General features: G+C 35.0%; 1 protein-coding gene across 2 annotated transcripts in view; it reads right to left on the bottom strand.

The window, feature by feature from the left end:
- The window catches only part of LOC129219351 (esterase E4-like), a 78,411-nt gene extending 64,379 nt beyond the window's left edge, over positions 1–14,032 (bottom strand). For both annotated transcript variants that reach the window (XM_054853719.1, XM_054853720.1), the window contains exons 1-3: positions 13,825–14,032; positions 11,577–11,729; positions 4,989–5,142 (exon numbers count right to left, since the gene is read on the bottom strand). In XM_054853719.1, the coding sequence (XP_054709694.1) occupies positions 4,989–5,142; positions 11,577–11,729; positions 13,825–14,019 (502 nt within the window). In that variant the 5' untranslated portion in view covers positions 14,020–14,032. The remainder of the gene's footprint in view (positions 1–4,988; positions 5,143–11,576; positions 11,730–13,824) is intronic.
- Positions 14,033–21,643: the final 7,611 nt, after the last annotated feature.

Below are 21,643 nucleotides of genomic sequence, written 5' to 3'. Positions count from 1 at the left end.
TTATTGGAAAAGGTATAGCCTGAAGTTGTTCGTATATAAATTTGAGGGAAAAAATCCTACCCTAAGGGTGAGGAAAGGGGGGCGATTAGTAGTTCACACTAAGATTTTTTGATGCTGAATTGGGTATAACAAAAAAAAAAAAAAAAAACCTCACGATGAATGAGATGCAGACTTGTATGTCTCTCGTGTGTCTTGAGCAGGTAGACGACAGTATCTGCAGAAATGAGTTTTCGAGATATTTGAAGAATTGTGCGCTATATTCAGTACTAACAACTGGGAAATGTTGGAATTATATTTTTTTTAGCGGAAACCAAATAAGTTAGTTTGTACAACAAAGCTAACGTACAAAGAATGATGACAAAATGCAAAAAAAAAGATAAAATTGCAGTTATAGCCCTTTACCTGCACACGGCAGTGTAGACCTCTCAATCTCTGGTACTTGTGATTAGGGTTAGTTTTCAGTGCAAGTCGTCAAACATTTTTTATATTCAGGGTTTGTATGAAAAAATAGGGCGGAGTTTAGTGATGGTGACATACTATTTTTAACCGACGAAAAAACGGAGGAGGTTCTCAAGTCGACACGTATACATATTTTTTTTAAATGTATGACCACACATAACTTTTTACAGAATAGTCCGATTTTGAATATTCTTTTTTTATTAGAAAGGGTATAGCCTGAAGTAATTCCCCTATAAATTTGAGGGAAAAATTCCTACCCTAAGGGGGGGGGAGAGGGGGGTGATTAGTTGTTCACTCCAAGATTTTTTGATTCTGCGTTGGGTATTACAAAAAATAAAAAAATAAAAAGCTCACAATGAATGAGCTTCAGACCTGTATGTCTCTTGTGTGTACTGCCGTGGGCAGGTAAGCGGCAGTATCTGCAGAAATGAGTTTTCGAGATATTTGAAGAAATGTGTGTTGGATTCAGTAGTACTAACAATAAGAAAATGTTGGAGTTATATATTTTTTTCAGCGGAAACCAAATAAGTTAGTTTGTACAACAATGCTAACGTACAATCGATGACAAAATGCAAATTCGTCAGCAATTTGTGTTATCGTAGAAATATCGATCACAGTAGGAAAATGCACACGAACATCTTTATACAGTGCATTATTCTTTAGGAGCCACTGCAATGCCACTTGAAGTTTACCTATATCAATTTGAAACTCCCTAGAATGTTCTAAATTTTCACGACTTTCTACTACGAGCACTAATCCAGTTTGATTAGGTTCAAGCGGAAGTTATTCCGCCAGCTCGACCACATCCTGAGCAAAAAGAATTGCCTGCCCTTTGCACCAGTCTTGGCTCAAACGATTTTGAACTTTTATTATTTTAAGAGAAATGGTACTATGCAAATAAAACGTTTCTCAATTTCCGATAACTCATCAATTTCTGTAGGTATTGCAGCTACCGACATTTTGTTCCAATAGGCCTGGGGTGGAGTTTTATGTTTTTTAATATTGCTTGAACATCGTGAACAAGTAATTATATTACCTAAAGCTACCAGTTCGTTAGGCAAAATAGAGCCTAAATTTTTAGTTTGCAATTTCCTACGTTGCTGAGGATACAAATTTTTTTTGCATATTGAACACGACAAGTCAGCATAAACATTAATTGATTTCTTAAAGTTTTCTGCGTTACACTGGTTTCTTCGCTCGCGAGCTGCTTGTCGCATGGCGCTCAGACAATTAGTTCTCTCCTCGGAAGATTCGTGAAGTACCACCATTGCTGAACGGTTACGAGCAGCATCCAAACGCAGCATACGTTCGTCCTCAATTTCATTTGAAAGTCGCTCTCTTATCAGATCTAAACGATGAGCGCGTTGCTCTTCATTCTCATTTGAAAGTCGCTCTCTTATCATATCTAAACGACGAGCGCGCTGCTTATCACCTTCTTGCAATAACCTATCGTTATTGTAGCTTCTCATTCTCGACAGTCTTTCCTCGCGCTGACCTAAACTCTCCTGTGAACGTGTTAATGTAATTCTCTTCTGTTTGCTTCCAACCTTTTTTCTTTCTCATTAATAGATTCTTCTAAACATCTTTTCCTCATCCGAGCAGCATTTTTTGTAGGCCTACCCATGTTAGTATATAAAGCCTGCTTTTTTTAAATTATTTATGTAACACAACAGATAATTGTTAAAATACGATTATATATATATATATATATATATATATATATATATATATATATATATATATATATATATATATATATATATTAATAGCTAAACTAAGGTAGGTAGCTATTTTAAAAGTAATCAAAAATATAAGCATACAGATTATAGCCACATTAGTAGCTTATAGCCACAAAAAATTATAAAATAAAAACTTTTTAACAAAAAAATTGAACCGCCGAAAAAACTGAAAAGCAAAAAATAATAAACCATTTTAATTAAACCTTAATAACTAAGTTCTTAAACTGATGTAAGTATACCTAAGTATATATTTTTGTAATAATTTAGAGTTTTTAATTAACCTTAATAACTCAGTTCTTAAATTAATGTAAGTATACCTAAGTAGTTTTGAGTCGGTGCCAAACAATAAATAAACAAAGATCCCTAAATTACCTAAATTTAAAGAAATAACCAAATAAAATTAGCAATGTAATGTGAAATGTCCGGCGATAAACATAAATGTTTCAAAAAATGCTCCCTCCACACGCCATCATTAAATCATGAATACTAGTAGATCGTATACAACAAAAAGTACCTCTCGTTGGAGCTTTGAAGCCTTTGGGACCTCGCACGAGAGAGGCAAACAACCAGTGAGAAAAATCTTCAGGATCATGTATGCAATTAACGGCTACAGTTGTTATGCCATACTTACGCTGAATAATACTATGACCCACAAAACCATTTATTTGAGCTTTTAACAAGATGAGAAATCCTTCTTTAGTATGATGAACAATGATATAAACATTTTTACTGTTGTATATGAGGCAAAAGCTCAGTAGCAGCCAAATACTCGACACGTGCTTCTTCGAGACCACTCGACGACGTTCGGGTTTAACTTCGTGAACGCTCGGCATTTTCCAGCGAAGGGGCGTGTCGCCATACGCCACTGCTGCGCCTCACGCTTTACAAAAATAATTAATTTGCTTGTTTGGCACCGACTCAAAACTACTTAGGTATACTTACATTAATTTAAGAACTGAGTTATTAAGGTTAATTAAAAACTCTAAATTATTACAAAAATATATACTTAGGTATACTTACATCAGTTTAAGAACTTAGTTATTAAGGTTTAATTAAAATGGTTTATTATTTTTTGCTTTTCAGTTTTTTCGGCGGTTCAATTTTTTTGTTAAAAAGTTTTGCTATTTAAAAATTATTATGTATATGAAAATAAATTAGAAGAAAAACACATCTTCAAATTCGATCCGGATACAAGAGGTTCTATTGCAATGGTAATAATACTAATAATGAAAACAAAACAATAATAAAAGTAATAATAACAACTTTTATACAAAACTCATGTATACAAACTTTTTTTCAAACATTCAACAAATTTAAAAAAAAAGTGTACAGTTATAAACAAATGTCACCCCAGCAATAAGTTCAAAAATAAATTTTGGAAACTCTTTCATCCATCTTCATCATATATTCAAAAGACTTTACCCTAATCGGCTATTTCTCTTGGGCATTGAATAAATTGTTGCGATGGAAGGAAAAACATACCATTCGCAAGAAATTTTTAAGCGCATTGTAGCCTCTCGTTCTCTTTGTTCTTCGTTTCTGACAAATTAAAGTTGACATCAAAATGGAAACTGTGTTGATAACTTTGGCGCATTGTATAATTAATTATACGAATTTTTTCTTTCAAATGTAACACAGAGAACTTTAAAAGTTGAATCTGACATATAATAATTAATGACCTAATATTTTTGCAATGTTCAGTCACAGTCATGGGGGGGGGGAAGCGAAACTTTTTCGTATTTGAAAAATATTTACATTCATGTAATGTGTGTTTTTTTTTTTTTCTTCTTTTAAGGTATAATGTAAGGGAATACGGGGCAAAAAGTGAAATAATAGTTGAAATAACTTACCGTTTTCAAAATGAACAAATTAGAAATTAGTTTTTAAAGTTGCAGTATATAAAGAAAGGACTCACCTTTTTTTTTTTTTTTTTTTGTAGAGCAAAGTGAAGAATAAAATATTTTTCTTATGAAATATTTTCTATTTAATTATTAAAAATATTTTTCATCAAATTGAGACGTCAATAAAAGGAAGAAGAATAAATAAATAGTCAGTGAAACAATAAAGTTACAAATAAATGAATAAATTAATAAACGATAAAAAATAAATGAGTGAATAAAATAGTGAATGAATTAGAAATTAAGATAAGGAATGCATTATTACTGAACATATAAGGATTATAAACGAGTAATTTTAGCTACTTCCTAGAAAAACCTCTTATGCTTCATTCGATTCTTTTCCATTCCACGGTACGCTTTAACCTTGAAAATAGCATGTTAAATGTGGTATCAGTCAGTCAGTCACTGCGTTTTTCGAAATGTTTTTTGCTAATCGCTTTTGCTTTGTTGGTCAGAAAATACAATCAAACTTGGTACTAAGGCATCATTAATCGTTGAAAAACTCGATTACGTAATAAAAAGTGTTGGTTTCTATTCAAAAATTTTAATTTTGCGTTTTTTTTTTTTCAAACTCTTTAACCCCTCATCGAAATTCCATTTAGATAATTCAAAAGAAGGCTTTAGTCGGTATCTATTGACACCTTTATTTCTTTCGTAATACATGTATGTATTACAGCTGAGTAAATAAGATTGTTTTTTTTTTCATAACTCCAGCATCATTATTCGTTACATAATTTTAATACATTAATAATTACAGTTGATCTCTAAGTTTCTACTTGAATAAAATCTTTTTTTTCTTCCAATCTCACGAAAAAACAAATGTGTTCATACTCAATCGTGGACAGAGCTTAAGAACAGATTATTTATACAATATTCTGTAATATTATCTTACCAAGGATTCCTAATCTATAATTTGGAATTACAACAATAATGTCGTTAAAACGTAGTAGGAATTCTGCTCCATATTCTTCTTTGCTTCCATGAGAAAATCTACCACCATGAAAATACACCAAAACTGGTATGCTAGAAAATTGCAGTAAATCTTTCTAAAAATAAGAAGGAAAAGGAATTAGTTTTGTTGGAATTAACATTAGAAGGTTTACATCATTCCAATGCAGCTGAAGATACTAACTTCCATGACTAACTAGAATAGAAACCTACTAAAATTTAAGAAACATAAAAGCAATGTTCTCGGAAGAAAAGTTTTGTACTTTAGAGGTTTTTAAATTAAAGAGATTAAGAAAAAGTCATTCGTATAAAGTAGAGCGTGACCTCTTTTGCCGTTATTAATTACTTCAATCCATTTTTTCTCCACAGCGCGGTATAGCAGTGACTAAACTTCATTCGTCGAAAAAATAGACTAGATATAAACAGAGAATTGCCCAATTTGGAGACCTCAATCTTATGCTTGGCTTGGACAGTAACAAATTGGTGCCAAGCAGCCTGTGAATGCTATTACTTAACTTCTTTTTTATTCAAGAAAAAATCCCAAAAAGTGGCATAACGGCAAACCTGCTGGAAACCTTTTTGTTTACTTTGTTTCGGTCTATGTATTCTGTGAAGAGAGTGTAGTATATTTCTTCTCTAGAAAACTTTATTTAAAAATTTTAAAAGGAAAGCAAGAAAGTACCTGAGAATGAATGGTAGTTTTTGGAAGAGTGATACGTATGATATGTAAATAATTTCCTCAGTTGAGAGGCAGGGGAAAATTTACTGTTCATAAATCGGCACAATCGTTCAAGGTTCAAGGCAACTTTGATCTAAAATTTCTCCATTTTAAACATTCCCTCTATGGCAATAAATTTACTGTTTTTATTGGCATAGAACGGAAGAAACTCTCGTAAAGTACACTCTATAACAAAAAAAAAAAAAAAAATCGACGCACCAAGATCGGTCGACTCCTTCTCGGTGGGCCGATTTTTTTTTTTTTTTTTTCTGTTATAGAGTGTATTTAATAGTATAATTGTCAAAATTTAAGAAATAATATTTGAGATATTCATTGAAAATGTATTATTATTGGGAAAAAGGTAAATCATACGCAAAATAATGATGAATGGGAAAAATCAAGTCTTTTGAATATACATAAATGCATGACATGCAAAATATTTTACAAGTTCAATTATGGCATAAAAAATTTCCAGAAATTCGTGAGAAAATTATTTTGTTTTAAATAAATTGCGCTGAAAATGCGAAAAACGTTTATTAAATGCTTATTGAATGTAAAAAATATTCGTTTAAATTTGAGAAAATTAAATAAAATTCTTTGATTGGTTCTAATTAAATCTTTCCCTCGAAAAGCTGCTATTTGATTAGTTTAATAAATCCTAACCTTAGTGGAAAGAATAATTTGCAACTTTGAGAAAAAAACGAGCTGATGTGTGCATTACATGACTTCCTTTTACTCCAATTTAATGTCATTTTCTCATTATTGGCAGTTTTCATGTGATTCAATAGTTTACTCTCTAAATATCATCAACAGTAGCCAAACTGAAACCAGATTTAAAAAAAAAAAAACGCCAAATTTGTCGCCATGTTGGTGACAAAACTTGGCGACCAAAAGGCTGCCGATATATCGCCAAGTGTCCGCCAAATTATAACACCACTTGAGCTTACATCGAAATTAACAATGATTTCCTCCGGGGATAGTCAAAATGGATATTTCGGGTGTCTGTACGTTCCTAGGTATATATCCACGTGTGGTCGGGTTGAGAAATAAACTCAACATTCATTCGGGGGTGAGCAAAATGGAAATTAAATCCGATTTTTGATTGAAAATTTTTTCGCGAATACAATACTACCTTTAATACCTTTTTTTGTAAAAGCAAGTAAAAATAAAATAATAAAAGTTCGGAAAAAATTATTACAATAACAAGTAACATTTTTCAATTAAAGTAAAATTAGGTTAATGGTACATGTTTATTCTAATTAATATTAAGATTTGTATTATTTAGTTGTAAGTTTTAAAATTTAATTCGTTTGGAAATAGAGAAAAAAAATTAAATCATATAAAGCTTATAAATATTATGCTATGTAAATAATATTATGATGCAGTAGAAATTTACTTAAGGAAGAGATAGAAAAGACAGCAGCAGTAGTTTAATCGATACCGTACGTTTTTGACAACTCAAAGATTGGGTCTTCGAATCCTAACACCGAAAGGGAAAAGACGCGAAAAATATAGTCCATAAATACTTTTAACAAAAAAATTGAACCGCCGAAAAAACTGAAAAGCAAAAAATAATAAACCATTTTAATTAAACCTTAATAACTAAGTTCTTAAACTGATGTAAGTATACCTAAGTATATATTTTTGTAATAATTTAGAGTTTTTAATTAACCTTAATAACTCAGTTCTTAAATTAATGTAAGTATACCTAAGTAGTTTTGAGTCGGTGCCAAACAAGCAAACTAATTATTTTTGTAAAGCGTGAGGCGCAGCGGTGGCGTATGGCGACACGCCCCTTCGCCGGAAAATGCCGAGCGTTCACGAAGTTAAACCCGAACGTCGTCGAGTGGTCTCGAAGAAGCACGTGTCGAGTATTTGGCTGCTACTGAGCTTTTGCCTCATATACAACAGTCAAAATGTTTATATCATTGTTCATCATACTGAAGAAGGATTTCTCATCTTGTTAAAAGCTCAAATAAATGGTTTTGTGGGTCATAGTATTATTCAGCGTAAGTATGGCATAACAACTGTAGCCGTTAATTGCATACATGATCCTGAAGATTTTTCTCACTGGTTGTTTGCCTCTCTCGTGCGAGGTCCCAAAGGTTTCAAAGCTCCAACGAGAGGTACTTTTCGTTGTATACGATCTACTAGTATTCATGATTTAATGATGGCGTGTGGAGGGAGCATTTTTTGAAACATTTATGTTTATCGCCGGACATTTCACATTACCTTGCTAATTTTATTTGGTTATTTCTTTAAATTTAGGTAATTTAGGGATCTTTGTTTATTTATTATTTGGCACCGACTCAAAACTACTTAGGTATACTTACATTAATTTAAGAACTGAGTTATTAAGGTTAATTAAAAACTCTAAATTATTACAAAAATATATACTTAGGTATACTTACTTAGGTATAAGGTATACTTAGGTTACTTAGGTATAAAACAGGTTGTTATCATAGTTAGAGACCCCTAGACATGAAACAGCACCATTAGCCACCATTGCATTTCTATTACTGAATGTATTGCACAAAATATGAGAAAATTAGATATGTTAGAAATAATAGATATCACATTGTTAATTATTGGAAAATAAACAACACACACACGCAGTTCTTATACACTACTACTAATCTATGAAAAAAACCTCAACTTGTTCGATGAAGAATCAATTGCCCGTTAGTGACCGTAGGTGCCCCCGTCTTCCTCTACATTTACGTGTGCAACTTAAAAAGCTAGTACATTGTTGAGCACCATTTACAGATGTATTTATCTCCTAGTAATAATACAGTGATTTATACTTTCCAGTTAGTGCTTAACGGTTAAAATGGGATTCCCTACACTTTCTTCGGCGATTTTATACCTCCATTCCCTCAACTAGTACAACTTGCCCCTCAGACTTTACTTAAAAGCTTACCTTACTTAAAAGACATATACTTTGTTATTCTTTTGTAGAAAAAAGTTTACACGAGCGCATAAAAAAGGCTATTTACTATATTTGAAGGAAAAAAAAAAACTAGAGAAAACTGCGATGCAGTGAAGCCGCGAAAGTTGAAGCGCGGAGTAGCGAGGGACGACTGTACTAAACCCTCTATTCATTTTTATTTTCGCAGTAATAAATGATCATTTTGCTTGCATTTTGTAATTACTTTCCTATATCAGTGCTCTTCTCACGTATGTAAAATTTCGTTTCATTCTGACCGCTCCTTCTTGGTGCGGATTTTTCTTTTCTTTTTTTTTTTTGTTATAGAGTGTATAGCACTTCATGCATTTAAAATCTATACTACATTCTGAAGTGGCCAAAAATATGAATAATAGCTAATTCGTTATTTTTAAGTTGCGTAATTTCCAACAAACGTTACGTTCATATGAAAAATGTGTTTGCAGAGGGGAGAAACTACAAAATAATATTTTAAGTAGAAATTATATTTCATGCACCCATTTTTTCAATTAAAGCTATAACCTCACATTTTCATGGCCAAATGAAATTTTTATGTCTGAAATTGAGAGAAAAAGTAAAATCGAAATTTTTGGACACTTGAAAATTTCAATTGTCTCCTCCAAAACGTTTTTAAAGATAATTTTTTTTTTTTTCAGTATGAGTACAATTTTTAAAACTTTTAACGTTATATTCATCAAATATTAGTGTATCAAAATTACAAAGAGGAGCAATATTGATGCTAAATAAAGTTTTAATATTGTAATTTTTTCCAGTCCTTTAAGCAAAGTATTTTCAATAGTCTTGGTAAGCTTCCGTTTTAAAACTTAATTCAATTTTCATGTTGTTGCTTTTAAAAACTTAAATAATTTGAAGTGTATGGGCAAAATAAACAGTGAAATGTCCAATCTGCTTCAAAAAAAAAAAAAAAAAAAACTTTATAGTGTTTTAACATAGGTGCGTTTAAAGAAACACAATATCAATTGATGAATTATATTGTACACTTTTCGTTTACACGATACTTTTCCTTGACGGTAACAAATAATCAACTGAAGACAGATTCCTAATCGATCTGTGAATAAATAGTGATTTCCGAACGGAACTTGATAAGCTGTTTACAAATCCTTCAGTCAGGAGATGGAATCGTTTGTTGTCTGAATAAACCGACTTTAAGTGTCTTCCAGATCAATGAACCCATTGATTCACTCGTAGATATTTTTTCATTATCTTTAAATTGTAACATCATGTAAGAAGTCTTGTTATGTCCTAGAAATATCTGCTTTTATTTTGTTATCATTGAAACACGCTGTGCAAATTGTTTACTTATTTTTTATCAATGCAATGTGCTGTGTCTTGCATGTTATTTAACCATAGTCTAAGATTTCTTATTTGCTTTTACAAAAATGTCTAAATTTTAAAGCATATCTTAAAAAAATCTTTACTCTAATATTCCCATGCTTTTAACTACATCTGAACACGTTACAAAGCGAATGATTAATGATAAAACCCTTTTTCACTTTTGATTTTAGTTGAACAGATAGTTTTGCATCATAAATCCAATTTTATAGTAACTTAGCCATGATGGACTACTTTTAAATTTAACTTTAAGTAACAGTTAACTTATTGTAACTTTGTACTTTCATAGCCTGTAATTGTAACTTAAAACACTACACATGTAGTACTACGATGCGTTAATACTTATTTCTTTTACTACATCAAACTTCATTTTGAAGTCTGAATACTTGCAATAATAGAATAAAAATACATTATTTAATATAGATAAAATAGGGTGGTATATAACAGAGTTGAAATGAAATTAGCTTTATTAATATTATTGAATCGAATTAATTAGTTGTATTGCTTTTCAAAATATGACGAAGTATTTTGTAGAATTTTGAAGATAAGTTGTAAAATTTAAATCTAGTTCTTACTTAAAAGCTGAATTGTTAGTTGGCTTATGTGTTTTTGCAACACATCAAGGTGAAAAGATATTTCGAAAATGTAAGTTTTTGTTTCGTTTACTAAACAACAATACTTTCACACGATATTATACCGCATAAAAGACTGAAAAGAATACAAGTGCTAGCAACTTAGTGAAGTTCAATTTCCAAAAAAAAAAAAAAAGATTGTATCATGAAACTTTTGCGGCGTTGCAAGTTTAAGTTAAAGTGAAAAAGCTCCGATATTTTCAGAAGCTTTTACATTAGGTGAAAAGCAATTGATTTGGTTAGCAATATTTAGATTTTGTCTATTATAATTAATTCTGTCTCCAAGTATTATTCGGACCATTAGTTTATGTTGTAGTAATCATGAAAAGTTTCCCTGCAGGCAAAATAATCCTTGTGACAGCTGATGTCTAGAACAATTCCAACCAAAAATGCAGCCCCCTCTCATCTTAAAATCAAATTGTCAAGAACCAGCGGAATACTACGTGTGTCTTTCGGGTTCGCTGAAGGTGGGGGGGGGGGGAGGCTGGGACTGATTTGGAAAAAGATATTTTGATGTTGTGTAACGAAATGAAAGAGTTAAGGCTTACTAGATTTTTCAATTAATTGCAAAATAATTGGATTTTTGAGGGGGGTTTTCCCTTTTTTTTTTACATCGACAAGAACTTGTGTATTTGTTTTTTAACTTATTTCAGAGTAGTCCACAATTACGCTAAAAGGATTATTGGAAAAATATTGTAACACCAGTTAGAACGTCTAGCTTTAATTAACACACGCGGAGTTGAATATTTTATGGCAAAACTAATTGATGATACCACTTACTAGCGGCATTGTGAGGGAAGAATAAATAAAGATAGCATTGAATAAATTTAGGACCTTTTCTATTCAAAACATAAGAATACATTTTTTTTTAAGTATGAAAGTTACCTTTCGCATGTACACATCTAAAACAAGGCAGTCTTCTTGTCCGAATGCAGTGTTATGGAGCTGCTGGCCAGTGTAATAGGGATATTGGGGACACGATATTTTTTGCGATGTAAGCTCCTCTTCTGACGTCCATGGCTCTGTTGGTTGCGGAAGCTGAGTAATAAAAAAAAACAAGGTAAGACATAGCAATTAGTACAACACTCGTTCACAAACACTGATTTAATTCAGGGCTGCGGAGTCGAAGGAAAAATGACCGACTCCGACTCTGGGAATTTTACAACCTTCAACTCCGACTCTGACCCTGACTCTTTTACCCCCAAATCTTTCCTACTCCGACTCTCACTATGACTCCGAAATCTGGCAAAGTTGCGGACTTGTAGGGAAAATGACCGACTCCGACTCCTACTCTTGAAGTTTTAAACCTTCGATTATCGACTCCTCAGACTCCTTTACCCCAAAATCAACCGGACTCCGACTCCACAGCCCTGATTAAATTAAAATTCAAGGATTTTCTACAAAAGGTTTTGAAACCTTGAGAGTCATTTATTTGAAGGCGCGAAAATAGTTTAAGATTACTACTAATTTCGCAAAATGGGATTTTAATCTGTATTAACATTTATTATGCGTTCAAGACTAGCCTCACTCAGATTACAATGAGTGCCTTATGCGAGAGGGACTCATTCTAATAAGAAAGTGCGTGTATGCAATTTGTTTTCCAATTATACTGTTTTATTATGATTGGGCATTACATTATTGTTCCTTTGGCATCTATTTCCACACAAAGGTAAAATTTTAATCCCCCTCCCCCGTTTTATTTTCATTTATTCCTTTTATTGTTTATGTAGCTTGTAAAGATGTTCAAATATATCTGTTGTTCTTTTGTTCTGTTGCTAGTGACAGTAATGAGCAAGACTGGACTGTTGATGATAAATTATTTATTTGTTTTTTTTTTTTTTCATTTTATGCTTCTAGAGCAATTTTTATGATTATTTTGGTCATATTTTTCACATTGTTTATAAGTAAGTAAATAAATAAATAAATAAATAAATAAATAAATAAATATATATATATATATATATACATATATATATATATATATACTCACGCGTACGAAAACTTGCTTGGTTACATGCATTGAATAAATAAATCAATCTTGCTAGGTTACGTATGCTTCAATAGGTAATAGTGATGTTGAACGAAGTTTTTCAAGGCTTAAACTTTTGGACTATAGGCGTTTTTAAAAATTTAAGGATATGAAAACATTTAATAATAAATTGCATTCTGATGTTATTGAAAATTTTAACCAAAAATTAACAAACACATATTTTTCTGATAAGTATTTACACTTTATATTATTCATAAATTGAATTTACTTAATTTTTAATTAAATTTTAAAGTTGATGAGTTCATATTTTTTTATTCAAATTTATGAACACGAGTTAAGGTTTTTTTTTTCGAAAATTTTAAAGTTCATTTAAAATTAATTTTAGCTGCATTTTTGCGTTTTTAACAGTATTTGATCACAAACAATAAAGCCGTGTAAAGTTATACAGATATACCTTTGTGTTTAATTTAAACCTTTTTATTCATTGATATTTTAACATTTAAGTTTGCACTAAACATTTAAAAAACAATTCAGTTATATGGGCATAAACACCATCATTACCAATTTCAACAGCTATCAACCTTAGTAGCGATTATTATATTAAAAGTATTAACTTTTCTCTGTATTTTCTGAGTATCACGCGTTTAATGATAAAGAAGTGCTCCATTAAAAACTTTATGAATTTTATTCACTACAAATGCTTAAAAGTGTGAATTAATTTTGCTTTAAAATTTTTTGTAGTAAGTATCTATTTACATTGCAAAAAAAAAAAAAAATTCTCATTGACTCCTAACTAAATGGAGATTATTTTAAAAACTACAAATTATTTTTCAATGACTTTTTTATAATCACAGGTTTAGTGACAAATAAACATTGCATAACCTTGTGAAATTAATTCATTTCAAACACCTGAAAATATGAGTTAGTTTCTTCTGACTATATATTCAATTACAATAAGAATAAACAAGAGAGTATATAAATCAAGGAAGGATGAAAACAAAAACAAAAAAAGAAAGAAAAAATAATGAGAATAAGGCAATCCAGAAGAATAAATGTATTAAGGAATGTATCAAAAACGAAAAAAAGAAAAACTATGTGTTTTAATCAATGCTGCTACATGACAAAATTTAAATAAAAACTCACCTCAAATCGTAAATCTCCTACAGGTTGCTTTGCAAATGGTATATTTTTAAAAGTATAGAAGGAAATGTCTTCAGTTTGTGCCTCAAAACCCTTAACGGGACCCGATTTTGTTTTAATTATAACACTTTGAATTTTAATAATAGCGCAAAAAACTAGACATGCCTTAAACTGAAAGAAAAACACTGCGGAATGCATTTTGATGAGTTACTGCTTTCCATATTCGTAGCAGAAATGGCCGTGCAACCAAAGGTCAATGTTTTTGCACCTGTTCCTCATGTTTAATGATAAAGATGACACTGAAGGAAGTCTTTATCGAAGATTTCATTATCCTCCTAAAGATAATTTGTGATGTCTGTATGTCTTGTGAATGCTCGTAGTATATTCATGACTTTATTGCAGTTTATTTCTTTTTACTAGATTTGTTTGCATGTATATTATAGGATGAACAGTCCATTTGCTCAAACAAGACATTTTTAAGCATAAATTTGCACTTTTTCCTGAAATTTTAAACTTTAGCTTTTGATTTTCATATATTAGACAGTTATGTATCATAATATGAAGTCGTAACTTTCTAAAATGTTTTCTTGTACAGTAAACTTCCGATTATCCACGGAATAGGGTGGCACGATAACTGCGGATAAGCGAAAACCGCGGATAATCCGAATAACAGATTAAAAAAACGATATTTAGTGTATACAATAGCTAAAAAATATTAATAACCCTTTCCACATACATTTAAATTATAACTAAAAACATTGCTACATCTACTAACCTTGAACATAAAAAATATATGTAAAATCTAAAAACGAACAATTACACAATCATAAGTAAAAAAAAAAATGAAAAGACCTGCGGATAATCTGAGCGCCGATAATCGGAAGTTTACTGTATTCAAAAAAATAATGAAATGTACGTGTTGCGGATGTGACCGTAAGGTCACGCCCGCAATTTATTTATTTTTTAGAAAGTTGATACTGCATGCATAATGGTTCCTTATATTCTAATAGCTATATCACAAAAAAAAAAAGAAAAAAAGAAAAAAAAATCCAAATTTGAAAATTCCATGAAATAAAGTGCAAATATATTGTTACAAATCCTGTAAATAGTAATTATTGTAGTAACGTAACCTGTAAATAGTTTCCCGTAATGAATATACAACCCCTTTTCATATGGCTAAAGTATACGAACCCCCTATTTCCCTTTTGTTCATTGATAAAATTTGATAACGGTCTACTATGTTCCAGAAGCGTGTGGAATATTTGAGAGATTTCTTTTCGGTGTGTATATAAACCGTTAGCGATGGATAAAAAGTGAGTTTCGATTGAGATTTCGAACTGAGAGCGTATTTGCTCTGGCTCTGTTTATTGCGAGGCATTTCGCTGTGTTGTTTTCGTATTTGGAAGTAGATACGTGTGTAAACGTTGAGTTTACGGTGTTGTGTGATAATTGCTTAATTGCTGATGAATAATTTAGCAGTTGTTGACGATCTTTCCTGTACATAGTGTAAATAAATTTCCTGTGTTTTTATCAATAACTGTGTCTTCATTTCAAGAAAGTGGAAGTCGCACCGAATCCGTTACAATTTGGCGCCCAACGTGGGGCTACTTCTGGACTTTCTTGGAGTAAGTGTGACTTTGGACATTTTTTTCATTAAGACTTTTTAAATTTGGACTTTGTTTTTATGGTGATTACTCGCGCAATGGATGAACAATTAAAACAACTTCTTGACGCAATCACCTCTGTGAAAAGTGATTTGACTGCAAGTTTTACTGCAAATCAAGAACAATTGAAAAATGAATTAGCGACTAACCAAGAACTGTTAAATAGTGATTTAACTGCTAAAATTACTACAAGTCACGATGAAATGAAAAGTGACCTAACGTCGATGAAAACCATGATGGGGAATCAACTAACCGCCATGGGAGATAAAGTCGATGCTCTGGAAGAAAAATTTGATACTGTGGAAGAGCGCATCGCCAATATGGAAAATAAGTTGGAAGAAGAAGACAAGAAATTGACTTCATTTAAGGAAGAAATAATTAAGGACGTGGAAAGGAGATTGGCGACCGCGGAAAGCAGCTCTGTACACTTTGGCGCTCCCACATCTCTTGCTCGACCGTCCATTAAACTGGCCACATTTGATGGGAAAAGTTCGTGGCATGTGTACAAGACCCAATTCATGATAGTGGCGGAAGCGAACGGATGGGACTCTGCTACCAAGTCCTGTCATCTTGCAGCATCCCTGAGAGGTGACGCAGCGGACATTCTCCAGACCCTTCCGGACAGCCAGCGCCTGAATTTCGCCGCCCTCACATCTGCGTTGGAGCTTCGCTTCGGTGAGAAATGCCAGAAAGATTTCAGCCGACTCCAGTTGAAGTCCCGTTTCCAGAAAACCGGGGAAACCCTGCAAGAGCTAGCGGCTGACGTCGAGAGACTGTCTCATCTTGCTTTTTGCGACTGTCCTGCGGATGTTCGAGACAACCTGGCACTCAACTACTTCATCGACGGAGTTCGGAATCCTGAGATCCAGAAGGCCCTCCGGATGGCGAATGTAAACGACCTGAAATCCGCTTTGGTATATGCGATGAGATACGAGGCCGCCCAAGAAGCAACCCGTGTGGATCGCCATCTAATCCGGACTCAGGAAGCTGATGAGTCTGATTCCAGGTCGTCCCACCTCGCTGAACTTGAGAGACAACTCGGTGACTTGGCAAGACATCTGAGCAGCATAACAGCCCAAAAGAAATAAGAGCAGAAGTGCTGGAAATGCGGTAGTGAAGGACACCTGCGAAGGAGTTGTCCGGCTCGCCAAGCTACGCGAGGGAAGGAAATCACCACCACCAGAGCTCTGCAGATTTCCTCTTCTAGTAGTGGCAGTGATGGACTTTTCATTTACGCACATGTAAATGGGAATCCTTGCAAACTGATTGTCGACACTGGAGCCAATGTGACAATCGTTAGGACAGATGTGGCTCGTGAATTTGGATTAAAACTGTTGTGGACATCGCCACGCGTAAGTCTCCAGACTGTGACATGTGACAAAATCGAAATTGAAGGCAAAGTGGACTTGGAAATAGTGTTTGGGAATGCCACCTACCATCATACGGCATTCGTCGTGGATATCACGGACCCCTTCATTCTCGGGTTGGACTTTTTAAAGAAATACGACTTCACCCTGGATTTCAAGACTAATGAACTGCACTCGATGAGAGAAGACATAGCCATCTTCAACGCAGAAAATGATGTAAAATCCGCTCATCAAATAATAGCCCAAACAGATTTATCGATTCCCTCAAGGTCAGAATCATTAATACCTGGCTCCATTGAAGAAACCAATAGTTTTCGATTTGGACTCATTGAATACCCTAACCTAAGCAATAGCCTAAAAGGAGTGCTGATAGCATCTACGCTTGTGAACCTTTCTAAGGATGTAATTCCTGTGAGAGTCGCCAACGTGAGTGAAAGGCCAAGGAATATCCGGAAAGGTGAAGTGTTAGCAACTTGTACTCCAGTAAACTGCATCATTAGAAGAATCAATTCCCCCGAGACTGTGTCTTCTGAGTCCTTGAAATCGAAGTTAATTGGGAGTGCGCCATTATCGAAAGATCAAAGAACTGCTGCGGAACAATTGGTGGACGATTTCAAGCATCTGTTTTCATCTACATCGGAGTATGTTGGTCGTACGAATTTAACGCAGCATAGGATCCACACTGGAGAACATCCCCCTATTAAACAGCATCCAAGACGACTACCGTTCGCCAAGAAGGAAGAGGTTGAGACCCTCCCTGAAAGAGATGCAGGAGAATGATGTCATCGAACCCTCGTTCAGTCCTTGGGCTTCTCCCATCGTCTTGATCCGAAAGAAAGATGACTCGACCAAATTTTGTGTCGATTACCGGCGGCTGAATGAAATCACCAAGAAAGACAGTTACCCTCTTCCACGGATAGACGACACCTTGGACACTCTTTCCGGACACAAGTGGTTTTCGACCCTGGACTTGAAGAGCGGCTACTGGCAGGTTGAGATACACCCTGATGACCGAGAGAAGACAACGTTTACAACTGGACAAGGCTTATGGCAGTTTAAAGTGATGCCCTTCGGCCTCTACAATGCACCAGCTACGTTCGAGCGTCTTATGGTGACAGTGTTAAGAGGACTTTCCTACGAATCCTGTCTGGTCTACTTAGACGATATCATCATCGTTGGACGCAGTTTCGAAGAACATCTGGAAAATCTTAGGAAGGTGCTGCAAAAGCTTAAGGAAGCCAATCTGAAGTTAAGCCCGTCCAAATGTAATTTGTTCCGCCGGGAAGTGAACTACCTTGGTCACATCATATCTTCTGAGGGTGTACAAACCGATCCAGAAAAGGTATCTGCAGTCAAGAGTTGGAGTCGTCCCGAAAACATCCATCAGCTGCGAAGTTTCCTGGGGCTCTGCACGTACTACAGGAAGTTTGTAAAGGGTTTTTCCAACATTGCACGACCTTTGCATAAGCTGACGGAGAGCAAACCAAAGTTTGAATGGTCCAAAGAATGCGAAGATGCATTTCTACGACTGAAGGAGGCTTTAACATCAACACCTATCCTCGCCTATCCTCAGCCTGAAAAATCCTTCATCCTGGACACTGATGCGAGCCACGAGGGCATCGGAGCTGTTTTATCCCAAGAAATTAACGGCAATGAACATGTCATCGCTTACTGGAGCAAATGCTTATCGAAGTCGGAGCGAAATTACTGCGTCACCAGAAAGGAGTTACTGGCCATAGTGAAAGCTATAGAACACTTCCATCATTACCTCTACGACCGAAAGTTTCTGCTTCGGACAGATCATGCCTCGTTAACTTGGCTTTTGAACTTCAGGAATCCAGAAGGCCAGATAGCCAGGTGGATACAGCGGCTCCAGGAATATGACATGGAGATCAAGCACCGAAAAGGGTTGTCTCACGGTAATGCAGACGCTTTATCAAGGAGACCCTGTCCTGAGAACTGCAATTATTGTTCCCGAATCGAGAAACAGTATGGAACGACTAGCCCTACTGCCTATCAGGTGACAGTGACTCCAACATCTTCAGAATCTGATCCATGGAGTGACGACCAAGTTCGAAAAGATCAACTTGAAGACCCCGACATAAAACCAATTTTGGAGTTCATGGATAGTGACAGTCGGCGACCTAGCTGGCAGGACGTTTCCATCTTTAGTCCTGCAACAAAAAGATACTGGGCTTTACGGAATTCACTCCATCTACGGAACGGCGTACTGTACCGAAAATGGGAATCTGATGACGGCAAAACGTCTAGGTGGCAGTTACTACTTCCCCGATCAAGGATTTCAGATGTTCTGAAAGAAATACATAGTAGTGCGACTGGAGGACATTTTGGTGTGTTGAAAACCCTCAATAAAGTTCGGGAGCGCTTCTTCTGGAGCAAGGCGAAGGATGACGTGGAGAAGTGGTGCCATTCTTGTGACGCCTGTGCTGCTCGTAAAGGACCGAAGAAAAGAAGCAGAGGGAAGCTACATCTGTACAACGTTGGAACTCCTTTCGAACGAATTGGGATCGACATCCTGGGTCCTCTACCAAGAACTGCTGATGGGAACAAATACATTCCTGTTTCCATCGACTACTTCACCAAATGGCCGGAAGCATATCCCATTCCAGATCAAGAGGCTACCACCGTAGCAGATATTCTAGTCCAACATTGGATCTCGAGATACGGAACACCTTTGCAGATTCATTCCGATCAAGGGAGGAATTTCATCTCTGCTGTGTTTAAGGGCCTATGTCAAATTCTCGGAATTGAGAAAACTAGGACAACACCACTACACCCACAATCGGACGGCATGGTGGAGAGATTTAACCGCACAATCCTGAATAATCTCTCACTTATGGTCTCCAGAAATCAACAGGATTGTGACAAGAAGCTACCTTTGTTCCTGCTGGCCTACCGCAGTTCTGTCCACGAGACTACCGGATATGTCCCATATCAGATGCTCTTCGGACGAGAGCTTCGGCTACCTTGTGATCTCGTCTTCGGTCGTCCTCCGGATGCGCCTGCATCGCCTGAGGAGAACATCCAAGATTTCCAGGCCCGGTTGGAAGACGTTCATAACTTCGCACGAGAGCGAATCAACATCGCGGCGGAGAAGATGAAGACCCGATACGACACAAGGTCTACTGGACATGAATTCAACGAAGGCGACAAGGTTTGGTTATGGAATCCCATCCGACGGAAAGGTCTGTCACCCAAATTGCAGTCGCATTGGGATGGACCCTACAAAGTCCTTAACCGACTAAATGACGTCGTAGTGAGGATCCAAAAATCACCTAATGCAAAACCTAGGGTTGTACATTATGATCGGTTAGCCTCATACTATGGCCATAGTTCATGAGTATTACATAAACAACCATGGTTGATAACATAAAAGTTGTAGATAATTTTTGCTTTTAATTTTCAGTAATATTTCTTGTTATTATTGTGTTTTCTGTATCTGTTAGTTATTATTTAATGTGTGTAATTGTGAACTTGTGATAGAGGTTTGGCACCCTTTCTGGGGATTGTACTGCCCGGGACGTGCAGTCCTTAGGAAGGGGGCAATGTTACAAATCCTGTAAATAGTAATTATTGTAGTAACGTAACCTGTAAATAGTTTCCCGTAATGAATATACAACCCCTTTTCATATGGCTAAAGTATACGACCCCCCTATTTCCTTTTTGTTCATAGATAAAATATGATAACGGTCTACTATGTTCCAGAAGCGTGTGGAATATTTGAGAGATTTCTTTTCGGTGTGTATATAAACCGTTAGCGATGGATAAAAAGTGAGTTTCGATTGAGATTTCGAACTGAGAGCGTATTTGCTCTGTTTATTGCGAGGCATTTCGCTGTGTTGTTTTCGTATTTGGAAGTAAATACGTGAGTAAACGTTGAGTTTACGGTGTTGTGTGATAATTGCTTAATTGCTGATGAATAATTTAGCAGTTGTTGACGATTTTTCCTGTACAAAGTGTAAATAAATTTCCTGTGTTTTTATCAAGAACTGTGTCTTCATTTCAAGAAAGTGGAAGTCGCACCGAATCCGTTACAATATGTTTTAAAATGTCTCAATCGTGCAAATGGATTGAGCAAGGGGTGGGAAACAGGCATCTTTAGTCATGAAAGGTACATTTTAAAAACGATTCAGAAACGTTCCTGGAAAATAATGGGGAGCTGATGTGCCCAATTTCTGCCAGTAACATACCTTGCAAAAACCAGGAAAGTTTTCCACTAAAAACCAGTAACCTTTCTGAAATTATCCTTGAATCTTTCAGAAGATTATGCAGATCTCACCGGTTAAAGCCAATTTAGATCCTTCAAGGGAAATTCGGTAGGTTCAATACAATTCACTATAAACCTTCCAGAATTACTAAGATTGTTCCAGAATATCAATGGAACCATGAACGAAGCAGAAAGCACTACAGCAGAATTGCAAGCAAGAATCTTTCTTGCCTGAAACTCTTGTCTTGCAAAGCTACTGCTATCAACAGACTATTTCCGCTCTGGCTCCGCAAAAAAACGATTGAAAAATTCCCCGTTTCCATGTAAAAAGAGGTTTTCCATTGTACCACAGAAAGCGGTTTTTACCCAGCATCCTTAGCGGCTAGTAGACGAACTTGTTTCGCGTAATGCATTCTGGGTAAATTCCGCTTTACTCCCAGAAGCAAGCAGGAGGAGATTTTTCTCCATATATACCCCGCAAATAACCGGAATGCGGTGAAAAGCAGGTTTTTTTTTTCCGGGGTCGAAAGTGTCCATGGAAATGGCCCTAAGGGGAGCTTAGT

The sequence above is a fragment of the Uloborus diversus genome, chromosome 3, assembly GCF_026930045.1.
Source record: "Uloborus diversus isolate 005 chromosome 3, Udiv.v.3.1, whole genome shotgun sequence".
Taxonomy (NCBI): Eukaryota; Metazoa; Arthropoda; class Arachnida; order Araneae; family Uloboridae; genus Uloborus; species Uloborus diversus.
The sequence above is the reverse complement of the archived record's forward strand: the minus strand, read 5'-3'. Positions and strand labels throughout refer to the sequence as shown.